This window comes from Acinonyx jubatus, chromosome B4, assembly GCF_027475565.1.
Source record: "Acinonyx jubatus isolate Ajub_Pintada_27869175 chromosome B4, VMU_Ajub_asm_v1.0, whole genome shotgun sequence".
Classification (NCBI taxonomy): Eukaryota; Metazoa; Chordata; class Mammalia; order Carnivora; family Felidae; genus Acinonyx; species Acinonyx jubatus.
The window spans coordinates 62,252,634-62,264,859 of NC_069387.1; the positions used below are offsets into that span (position 1 = coordinate 62,252,634).

The 12,226-nt window shown below is 41.8% G+C and overlaps 1 protein-coding gene across 11 annotated transcripts in view; it reads right to left on the minus strand.

The window, feature by feature from the left end:
- Positions 1 to 8,943, minus strand: part of CAPRIN2 (caprin family member 2) — a 44,731-nt gene extending 35,788 nt beyond the window's left edge. For 10 of the 11 annotated variants that reach the window (XM_027035846.2, XM_027035845.2, XM_053226107.1 and 7 more), the window contains exons 1-3: positions 8,811 to 8,943; positions 7,442 to 7,707; positions 5,393 to 5,455 (exon numbers count right to left, since the gene is read on the minus strand). In XM_027035846.2, coding sequence (XP_026891647.1) covers positions 5,393 to 5,455; positions 7,442 to 7,693 — 315 coding nt within the window. In that variant the 5' untranslated portion in view covers positions 7,694 to 7,707; positions 8,811 to 8,943. The other variant, XM_027035840.2, reaches the window with a different exon arrangement.
- Positions 8,944 to 12,226: the final 3,283 nt, after the last annotated feature.

Consider the following 12,226-nt stretch of genomic DNA (forward strand, 5'->3'; position numbering starts at 1 on the left):
CTTAATGTTTCACAGCCACATTAAAAAATCAGTGGTCCTGGGGCACCTGGGTAGCTCAGTGGGTTAAGCATCTGACCTTGGCTCAGGTTATGATCTCATGGCCCATGAATTTGAGCCCCGCGTCAGGCTGTGTGCTGACAGCTCAGAGCCTGGAGCCCACTTCGAATTCTGTGTCTCCCTCTCTATCTGCCCCTGCCCCGTTCATGCTCTCACATGCACTATCTGTCTCTCTCAAAAATAAGCAAACATTAAAAAAAATTTTTTTTTGATCAGTGGTCCAAAATTGAGCTTTTTATCCTCTCCTCCCAAAACCATCTTCTCCTCTAGGGTTTCCAGGCCCAATAAATGGTTCTGCGACCCATCCAAGTGTTCAAGCCAGAAACCTGGAACCCATTCTTGGCTCTTCCTTCTACTAGATCCTATCACCAAGCTATGCTAATTCTATCTCTTGAATCTACTTTACCCAAACTCCTTTGCTGCTACTTTGGTACCAGCAAGATATCTATAACCTCTGACCAAGACTACAGCCAACCATTATCTAGTCTTCTTACATCCACACTTACCACCTCCAAACCATCACTCACCCTTAAAAGTGATTTTATTACAAATCTAGTTATTTTCTGCTTAAAACTTATCTGTATCATTTATGATGACCTTAAGAAAAAACACAGTCTTTAAATGGGAAATAAGGATGTACATGTAGCTTTCCCATTCCAACTACATCACTCCATCGATACTGGCTTTCTTTCCAGTCTCCTCTTTGTAAAAACATTCTTTCCCTACTCAGGACTTTTATACATGCTAGCATCTGCCTAGCCTGCTCTTCTTCCTCCTTCCCCATTTTAACTTGCTAAGTCCTTCTCATTTTTTAGGTCTGAACTGAAGCACTTCTTTCTCAAGGAAGCTGTCCTCAATTCTCCAAACTAGGTTAAATTCCTCATTACAATCCATTATCACTCTGTACCTCACCCTAACACCATCACATTTTTATTTACTTATTTCCTACCTCTTTCTCATCACACTGTATCTTTGAGGGCAAGGATCACATTTGTCCCTTACATCATAACCCTAGCATTTAAGCCCAGAATCCCCCAGTGTAAGTACTTAATATATTATGGTTGAATTAATAAAACACAGTTCAGAACATGATTTTAGGCTCAAATATGCTAAAGATTCTTGGGGCACCTAGGAGGCTTAGTCAGTTAAGTGTCCGACTCTTGATTTCAGCTCAGGTCATGATCTCACAGTTTGTGAGATCAAGCCCCAAGTCAGGCTCTATGCTGACAGCACAGAGCCTGCTTGGGATTCTCTCTCTCCCGCTGTCTGCACCTCCCCTACTGGCATGCACATGCACATGCTCTTTCTCTCTCAAAATAAATATGCTTTTAAAAAAAAGTTTTAAGAAAACATGTTAAAATTCTCAATAGAATTTTTAAACTTTTGATTAGAATCCTATACTGAGATTTCGGTTTCAAAAAAAGAACACTAGAGGGAGTAGGGCTGATGAACTGAAAAGGAAGGTCTCAAAACAAGGATATTAATTAGGAAGCCCATGTAACATTTGAGTGGTTTGCCTTGACAAGGCCAACTGCTATGGGACTACAAAGCAGAAAAGATTTCATATTATTTAATAAAAGAGTTTTGTATTATGCATTAAATATAACATAGGGTCAGAGTTTAGCAACTAGAGATGGCTGCCAAATCTTAATTTTTTAAAACTAAAAGTTTCACTGAAGCTGAAAGTACCCATTTGCCTTTTGCTCAAGCACTCACTTGAATCTCAGTTCTCTACTTCAAATCCAGATCTGAACCAAAATAAATATTAAAATTATAAATGGGACTCTAAAAAACTTCATTAAACAATCTTACTATTTCAAAGGAAAAAAATCTAGATTTATATTAGAAATCTCAATGAAATCTTATTAGTCTTTAGCTTAGTCTTGACAGGTTACTTAAGAGTTACCATTAAAAGGATTACAATAGCCATGCAGATCATAGAAAGTTTTATTTACAATATTAAGAATATCTGTTGGGTTAAAGAAGATTTACAAACTGAAATTACAAAATTTTTAGCCAACAATATTGAAAGTACAGTATCAAATGTATAGCTAAAGCAGTACTTGAAGGAAAATTCACAGCCTTAAATGCAAACCAATGGGGGGGAGAAAAGAAAAATGAATTAAACACTTAATTCAAAGTTAGAAAGTGAAGCAAATAAAACAAAGGACAGCAGAAAAAGAGAAAAACTAAAACAAACCCAAAAGCTAAAAAAAATTAAAAAAAAAAAAAAAAGAAGCACTAGCTAACTTAATTAAAAGTAAACTGGGAAAATACAACCACACAAAATTAGAAATAAACAGAAAGTGGGGCATCCAGGTGGCTCAGTCATTTGAGCATCCAACTCTTGATTTCAGCTCAGATCATAATCCCAGGGCCTTACTTTGTAAGATAAGAACCGAACAGAGGAAGGACAAGGTGAAAGAAAAACTGTCTTTTAAACTATTGCCTAATTTCTGAACTATGTGAATTATTACCAGCTTTAAAAACTAAACTTAGATTTTTCTAATTAAATACTACACTACTAATGACAGTTCTGAGGGATCAGATTACAGATTTTTTTTCTTCCAATTTATCTGCATTTTCTGAATTTCCACCTTAAATATATATTGCTTATATGAAGAGATGTTCATTCCCATAAGAACCACAAACTAAGGGTGCCTGGGTGGCTCAGTCAGGTAAGCATCCAACTCTTGATTTTGGCTGTCATGATCTCACATTCATGAGACAGAGCCCCATGTCAGGCTTTGTGCTGACAGTGCAGAGCCTGTTTGGGATTCTCTCTCTCACACTCTTCCACCGCCCCTACCCTGCCTGCACGCTCTATCTCTAAATAAATAAACTTAAAAAAAAAAAATTAGGGGCACCTCGGTGGCTCAGTCAGTTAAGCGTCCAACTTCAGCTCAGGTCATGATCTTGCAGTCCATGAGTTCAAACCCAGCGTCGGGCTCTGTGCTGACAGCTCAGAGCCTGGAGCCTGCTTCAGATTCTGTCTTCCTCTCTCTTTACCCCTCCCCCACTCACACTTTGTCTCTCAAAGATGAATGTTAAAAAAAAAAAAAAAATTTTTTTAAAGTACCACAAACTATATGCTTAATTTTATCTAAAAACATAACATTCATTTTATATTTAGTAAATCCTTTTGTAATAAATATTTTACATGTCTGCTATATTCTCTAAACTATTCTAAGTACTAGGAAAACAGCAATGAACAGAGTCTCTACTTTAATGAAACATACATTTTAAGAGAAAGACAAACAAAGTAAACTTTATAGTTTGTCAGAAAAGCACTACTAGTTAAAAAATTAAAGCAAGGCAAAGAGCTAAGGAGTGTGAATGGAGGAATGGAGGTATAGCGTTGTCAGGACAAGCCTCACTGAGATGACCTTCAAATAAAAAGCTGAAGGAAGTTGGAAATTGAGCCATTTAGACACCTGGGGAAAAAGCATCCCAGGCAGTAGGAAAAGCACACAGTGCAAAAAGCCCTGAAGCAAAAGCGTGCCTGGGATGTTTGAGGAACAGCAAGAAGGCCAATGTAGCCGGAATGAAGCTAGGAAGGGACAGAAGTACAGGACATGAAATAAAGATGTGAAAGGAAGTAGCAAGCATATTTTGTAGGACTTTGTAGGCCACAGTAAGGACATTCTGCCATGATGGGAACCAATGGAGAGTTGAACAGAGGAATGACCAACTGACTTGCATCCCAACAGGATGACTGAGGCTACCATGTTGAGAACAAGCTTGGAGATACAGCAGAAATAGAAAAACCTGTGAGGAAGCTATTACAGTAATGTAGATGAAAGATGATGTGGCCTGGACCAGGATGGCAGAAGCGGAATTTGAGAAATGGCCAGTTTCCGGATTTACTTTGAAGGTAGAACTGACCTTGCTAATGGGCTAGATGTGTGGTATCAGGAAATAGATGAGAAATTCTCCAAGGATTTTGGCAACTCCATCCTTTTAGTTCCCCAAGCCATTAACTGACATCATTAAGATTAGAGGAGGAACAGGTTTTGGGGGTCGGGAGATGCCAAATAAGCAACTGAACACAGGAATCTCGAGTTCCAAGGGCTTATCTATTGGCAACATAAATTTGGCAGTTGTCAGCATTTAACTCAAGAAATAAAAGTTAATGCTACAGAAGCAACATGTAGTTATAAAGACAGTAATGAAATACTGAGACTACAGTTTACCTGGCCAGAGCTCTGAAATACAGCATGTCCTTGACCTTTGCTAGAGAGCTTCCATGAGAACCACCAACCTCCCTCTCCCTAACCCCCATATTTCCCCAAAATCAAGAATACTACCATATCAGAACACTTCCTTCAAGGATATTTACACAAAGAAAAATATTATCACTTCAAAAGTTATTGAGCATACCATGACTACTTTGAGAACAAAGCTATGTTGAAATGCTGGATGCCCAGCTAAGTCCTCTCACCGACTATGTGAGCACATCATTCTCAGAGCTCACACAATTCAAATCTGTGCCTCAGCAAAATTATAATTTACTACATCACAAAAATTCTAGGTCAGTGAAGAGGAGTCAATAAGGGAAAAGATCTCGAATGCCAGTATCTGTGATACACAACCAAAAATCTTAGTTGAAAAAGATGAAGATGATAGGTCTACAGACTAGATCAAATAACTTTTAATTCTGTCCCTTCTTAGCCAAGAGATATCAGACAAACATCAATTAAGCATTTTTATTTCCATATTGCAGAAACTTTCACCACATTAAACTTGCAGATACCAGGTATACCACAGACAAGTTAAACAATATTTTTAAAAGTTGCAAATACTCTTTCATACTAAAGTTAAAAAAAAAAAAGGCCAGGTATCAAGTAAACATGCCTCCTGAGAGGTGACATAGCAATCTAAGATAGAAAAGTAAGGAGAAAATACAAAAGGATTAAGAAGCAAAAGGAGAAAACCTAGGCAAGCTAGAATAAATACTCTTTTACATTTTAGAGCAGAAAGATGTCAGGTTTATATATACCAGTGAACAGTGGAAAGCTAGTCGTCCCTCCACCTCTTTAGTTCAGCCTAACAAAAGTTTAACTTAAATCCGTATGTTTAGCAATAGTCTATATTTTCACTCTTATTTAGCAACCCATACCTCCATCCATACCATCTGCTAGTGCAAAAGAAGTCTGTAAGATCTCATAAGTGAAGAAAAAAAAAGTCTTCTGAAAAATCCAGTGGATTCTCGCTCTTCTTTATTGGCCTTATCAAATCTTTGCTCTCACCAATCCCCTCTAGAGTTTTATTAAGAAAAAAAAAGAAAAAAAGAAAAAAGCCAACAAGTGTGACCCAAGGATTATACACTACTTACCAACTGATCTGGATTAAGTTGCTCTCCATTTTTCAGGCGATCCTTGTAGTCCTCCAGTTTGAGCTACAAAAGAGAAACTTGTATCTACTGTAGTCTCATACAAAATTCTGAAAAAAATAAACTAAATACCAGACTGTTTCTTATGAAAACAAAGTTCTTGAAGTATGCTATCAATCTGTAAGAATACTGGTTTACTACAAGGCAGGCAGCAACTGTAGATAAGATCCAGCCAGGGAAAAAATATTACAATCAACATTAGTGTGGAATTAGAAAAGTTAAGCAGTAATAAAACTCTTCTCTTCATGGCCTCTACTTACAATCAGACTACTTAACACACAGACACTTAACTAGTCAATCATATGCCCCTACCCCAGTGGTGCTCAATCAGAGATAATTTTGACCCCCAGGGATCTATGGCAGTGTCTGGAGATGTTCTTGGTTGTCACTACTTGAAGGATGAGAGGGAGGTGGAGAATGCTACAGGCATCGTGTGACTAGAACCCAAGGATGCTGCGAATCATCCTACATTCCACAGGATAGGCCCCCCCGCCCCCCCCACACACACACCCTGTCTGCAACAAAAGAATTATCTGGCACAAAAACGTCAATAGTGTTGAGGCAGAGAAATCCTGTTCTAACCTCATGCTTAAACTATTAGTTACCTGTTGAATTACGTGGCATTTGTCGAATAGCAAACTTCTTCATGGAAGTGTAGAAATGTAGAAGATATTTTCTCTAGCATTATAATAGACTTAACGCAAAGCTTTTTTTCTATTGAGTTTCATATTTCAGTGAATACATGACAAATTGCATTTATTGTCCCCAGAATAATGACATGACCCACTACAGTATTCTAAAAGCAATGTTTAGGCTTCTCCCATATTGGCTTTATAGTTTTAAATTGCTTTTCCAGAAGCTTGAAACAAAAGCATTGTTACTGACCAGGTAAGTATTCAAACTTAAGGAGGTACTATAGTTACACTAGAGCATGTAAGTATATACATATATGTAGTTCCTCCACCTGGGAAAAAGACATTAATGAGTCTCCATCAACAGATCCTGCTTTGAATAGATCGTGCTTTGACTAGTTTCCCATAGTGGCAGGGAATTTGTGCTGACCCAGGCACACTCACCTTATCACACTTGTGATCAACTGCATGCATTCAAAAGACAACTGATGAGAGCTAGGGTTACAGAGAAGCTACTAGTAACTGGTCTTTCTTCCCTACCTTGGCATGGGGGGTGGGGGCTGGGGGGAGACAGAGTCAACCAGACTCTTAAAAATCTCTTCATACTCCTCCATTAAAAGCAACTTTCCTATGGTTGAACTAGATCCTGGAATAAAAATATGTAAGTGTTCCCAGGTCCAGATAGTCAATCACTCACCTTACTATCACGAGCAAAAAAGAATCATGACACAACAAAGCAACGTGCAGCACTGTTTCACAGGCTACATGACTCAGGAAATAAGGAATGATTTGGATCTTTACATCAGCATTTACTGTAACATTGGGTTGATTATAATTTGAGTCTCTTTATAAGGCTTTCTACAATGTTAACCTACCAATCTTAAACGATCACCTAGCAACACAAAAATTAGTGCTAAAACCTTTTCTGGCTCTCCCATCGCTGAAGCTTCCAATGACTGCAGCAGCTTTACTGCAATATCAACTGCTGCAGAAAGTCACAAGGAAAACAAGCTAAAAAAAAAAAATCAGGCTATTACTCATCTATGAAAAGAAACATTAATACTACACTCAAAGAATTAATCTGACTTAAAGTTGCTGGCTCTTCAAGTATTTCAACAGCAGCATGCATAGTAATTTTACTATGAGGAATATTTTTATTTAGTTATGCTGAGAAATCAAATAAAATGCTTAATATACCCAATATTTAACCTACTTGTATGTTTTTGGCCAGCTAAATCCCAAGGTTAGGTAAATCTTTTAGGAAAGAGTACCTCTGAGCCCTGACAGAAAGCAAAAATGCCAGTTCCCTAACCCTTATTAAAGATGGTACATATACAGGGATGGGAGGGAAAAAAGTTACCTTCTTTTTCTCGATGTTTCTAATTTTGTGTTTAAGGCATATGAGTCCATTATCGATATATGTCTCATATGCTTGGGAAGGAGAGGCAGCAGAACTGAGAGCAGACTGCAAAGGGCTCATGGCCCGCTGGCTTTCCCCATGCTGACTGTGGTTCACTTGGGGCTTGGCTGACTTCATATTCCCCTCTCTTCCCTCCTCTGAATGGCCTGAAGGTGACTGGTAACCAAAAGGAGATGAAGAGAGTTGCACCATTGAAACAGATGAAGCTGAAGGAAGGAAGGGAAAAAAAAAGTTAAAAGTAAATTAAGACTAGAGGAGGCCATGCAGATTCGAACTTCCCTGAAAAATCTAGACCCACTCCCTCAAAATTCTTTTGCACAGAAGTGAGCTCAAAACCCAGCGATGCTAGGTACTGTGTTTCCATCTTACTACTTTCAAGGAGATTAGTGCCAAGTGCTAGCGCCTTTACGGGGCAAAATCTACAATACGGGGGATGTTTCCAGAAAGTCAACTTTCCACATAGGGAGAAGAACTGCTAATCAAGCAATGGCTTCAGAGCTCCTCTCTTCTCGTAAGGGCAATCCACATTCTGAATAATTTGTTTGGTCGAATGATGACACACAAAAAAGCTCTCCCCATTAGGACCTTAAGGCAGCCTTTGTAACCTCTTTACGTTACCCTCACCACTAGCCCCAAACGCAATCATAAAAACAAGCCCATTTAAAAGAAAAATTCCCAACACACAATTCTTTTAGAGCCTCATTCACTAACTGAGGAGTAGCTTCTTGAACAAGACCCCTAACTTCCCTTTGATTGCTCTGGGGCCTACAAGGCAAGTCCGTCACTGCTGCACATTTGTAGCGAGGTGCTTTCGAGCGCCCCGAGTTGGTTTTCTGTTCTGTTTAGACTAACCCATAACCACTCACACCACACGGGTTTAAAGGCTCATCCTCCCGAGCCTCACACCGCTCTGGTCAGCGGTCCTCGCAACCTTCACCCCCGCGCATCCCCTTACGGAGCACCCCAAAGCAAGGGCATAACAGGCCCCATGCACGCCAGCACTGATCCTCAGTCCCCGCAGCGCCCCGCGCGAGAGTCGCCTCTTTTGGGTGGTCACTTAAGTGCCCCGAGGGCACCGACCCCCGCCCTTCCCACAGCCTCCGGACGCCCCGGCACCAGGCTGGGGCCCCGTGTGCAGGTGCCTCTGGGGAGGCCGACCCGGAGAAAAGCGCACGGGCCACCTGCCCTCGACGGCCCCGCCCCGGGGATGCCGAGCTGCCCTTCCAGCTCACCGCGGCAGCGGCCGCCCAGCCCTGCCCTGCCCTCCCTACGCCGCGTCGACCCACAGGCCGCCGCAGCTCGGCTTCACCTCCGCTGGCCGCCGAGGCCGCTGCCGCTGCCGCAGCCCGGGCCCGCCTTCGAAAGCCGGCGGGAGCCAGGAGAGCTGCGGAGGTGGACCGGCGCCACCCCGCACTTGCGTCTCCTCCTCCCGCCTCCTCCCTCTCCCCTCCCTGTCCTCGCTGGCGGCGTCTGCGGCGCCGGGCGCTCCGCCGACTCAGCCGCTCTCGCCCAGGCCCGCCCTTTCCGCCGCACGGAGTTTATATAGGCGCGCCCCGCCCCCATCCTCCCGCACGCGCAGCCTCGGGCCGCCCCGGCACCGCCTCCTTCCGGGGCCCCTGCCCCGCCGCCGCGGGTCGCGGGCCCCGGAGGGCGTTTGTTCCAGGCCGGGCTGCGGCGGGAAGTCGGTCGCGAGAGGGCGCGTTCTCCCCGCGATTGCGCAGATTGCAGGGTACCAGGTGGGCCCGGTGTGTCGCCGAGAGCCAACCGGCGGTAGACCCAGCAGCCCTGCCTAACCTTGCTGATTGCAAGCGGTAGCTAGAGGATGTGCGACCTTGAACAGGTGATTTCGATCGTCCGAAAAGGGCGGCGCGCCCTTTGTGGAATTGCCAGTGAAAGGAGCTTGAGCTTCCCTGGTGGTTTAGGTGGGCACTCTTGAAGTGCTGGCGTGCCTTTGCCCTGTCAGATTCCATCCTTCCTGGTCGGGTAGGGAAAAATCACTGTTTCTCCCGAAAGGACTCAGCCTTTGACAGCAGAATGCCCCGAATCAGCATGGCCATAAAAATGGAGTGAGTGACTCCGCAACCTTCAGTGTAAGATTGTTTATTTAGGCTGTGTCATTTGTTGCTTTGAAGCAGGTGGATTTGTTGGCACTCAGAGAAAAGGCTGATAAAAATTTTGGTAAGGTTGCATAAAATCAAGAAAAAAGGCTGGAAACACATCAGTGTTTCTGAAGGAAGGCATAGTGTTTAATGAATAAGGGGGGGGAGGGGAAGGGGGGAAACATTCAGCAACATCTGGGCCTCAACATGTGTCCAGCTATTACACCACATAGAATTGATTTAGCTCCTGTCCCTGAGGCTCTGATGAGATTTATTTAGACTGGCAAGAAAAGAATAGAGAAAAATCAGAAGTATAATAAAGGAAACAAAGGTCCAGTTTAAAAAGTGTTAGCCAAGCCCACACCAAAATTATCATGATTTTTAACATTTCTTGATACAGTATTTTGCCACTTATTATCTGTGTTCTTTTAGGTCCCTCCTGAAGTAATGTACCTTAATGTTGCATCTTAACTTTGAAACTCTGAATCCCACATGTGACCTTGAGGGTCAGACAAATATTAGATTGTCCATTTGTTTCATTGTTTATAACTAGAGAGAACAGAAGCTGTTGAGCATGAAGGGAAACAAAAAACTGGACACAGTTTTTTGTTGAAAAAGTGAAGGACACACTTTTGGATCAATGAGAAGGCACAAAGTTACACCAGAGATTATGACTGTTGTAGCGACTGTTGTAGTCTACACTAATTAATACCTAAGAATGTTATTTCAGCCATATTAATCATGAAATATTTGCCTTCTAATTGATGAGGAGAAAATAATCTCCTGGGTCAGATAGATCGGGCCATAGGTCCTAAATGTCCCATTAGTGGAATAATTTTGAATAAACCTGTATGGATTTATTTCCCAAAATGGAGTCAAAAAGTGAACTGAGAAAGAATACAAAAACAAAAATAATTAAACGTCAAGTCCAGTAAGGTACAGTCTGTATAAGCATAACATAACATTTGTAGGAGATTGTATCTCAGTAGATAAGGTTGCAATAATGTCTTCTGACACAATTTAAAAAGTGATTGAGGAAAAAGCTTTCCTGCTAGAGAAGATCTTTTAAGGCAGTAAATCTGGCTTATTTTAGAAGGACATGCCCAGGGGCACTTGGGTGGCTCAGTCAGTTGAAGCGTCCGACTCTTCATTTCAGCTCAGGTCATTATTTCGCGCTTTGTGAGTTCGAGCCCCATATCAGGTTCTGTGCACTGATTGCAGAGCCTGCTTGAGATTCTCTCTCTGCGCTTCCCCTACTTGCTCTCTCTCTCTCAAAAAATAAATAAACTGATAAATTTCAAAAAAAAGGACATGCTCAAAGCACAAATTTATTATCTATTTTCCTCTCCCCACTCCCTGTTTTCTACTGCACCTTGATTTGTCTCACCAACTATGAGGCAGTATTTGTGGAAAGTCACCTCCAAGCTTAGCAAAGAAATGCTGTATTTAAATTGTGAGTTTAAAAGAAGTGTTTCAGGGGCACCTGGATGGCTCAGTCAGTTAAGCATCCGGCTTCAGCTCAGGTCATGATCTCACAGTTCATGGGTTCCAGCTCCACATCAGTCTCTGTGCTGAAGGCTCAGAGCCTGGAGCCTGCTTCAGATTCTGTATCTCCCTCTCTCTCTGCCCCTCCCCTGCTTGTGCTTAGTCTCTCTCTCTCTCTCTCTCTCTCTCTCTCTCTCTCTCTCTCTCAAAAATGAATAAACATTAAAAAAATCTTTTTCATAAAAAAAGTATTTCAAATCAATAGGGGAAGAATATATAGATTCATCCATTCAACAAATATTTATCATTATGTCAGTTACATCTCAACTGAGGGGGGTGGGCAGAGGACAAATAATTATTGGGTATCTGCTATGTGTTGGGTGATAGAGATACAATGGTGAGCAAGACAAATATAGCCTGTGCTCTCCTGGAACTAAGCAGGAATTCAGTAAACACTACAGGAATAACTAGCAAAAACAACTATGTCAATAAAAAAGAAAAACAAAAATACTAAAGACTTATGATGGATGGTTTGTTTGATTTCTGTAAAAACAGCCAAACTTTACAACCCTTGAAAATGTGAAGATTTTAAATATGCATTTTCTGGCAAATGTATGTTTCATCCAGGGATGGTTATGCTGTAGTCACTTAAAGTTAATGTAGCTTCATGTTGTTGAAACTGGAAAGATTAATTCACCAAAGGATGCTGAAGTTGGTAGCATGTGAGTGGAGATACGAGAAATGATCTTAGGTATTTTGTTATAGGTGATAGAAATCTGCTTCTTAGTGGCTCTACAGAGCTTTGTAAAGTATTAACGTGGGGGGGAAAAAGGACCAAGAAAAATAACAAGAGGGCTGAGAAAGACAGAGATTCTCAAGGAACAGTTAACACAGTAAAATTGTTTAAAATGTTGCACGTTTGGGGCACCTGGGTGGCTCAGTCGGTTGAGTGACTCATGATCTCAGCTTACAGTCGTGAGCAAAAGCCCTTCGTTGGGCTCCGCGCTGGGCATGAAGCCTACTTTAAAAAAATAAAATTAGGGGCGCCTGGGGGGCTCAGTCGGTTAAGTGTCCAACTTCAGCTCAGGTCACGATCTTGCGATCCCTGAGTTCGAGCCCCGCGTCGGGCTCTGTGCTGACA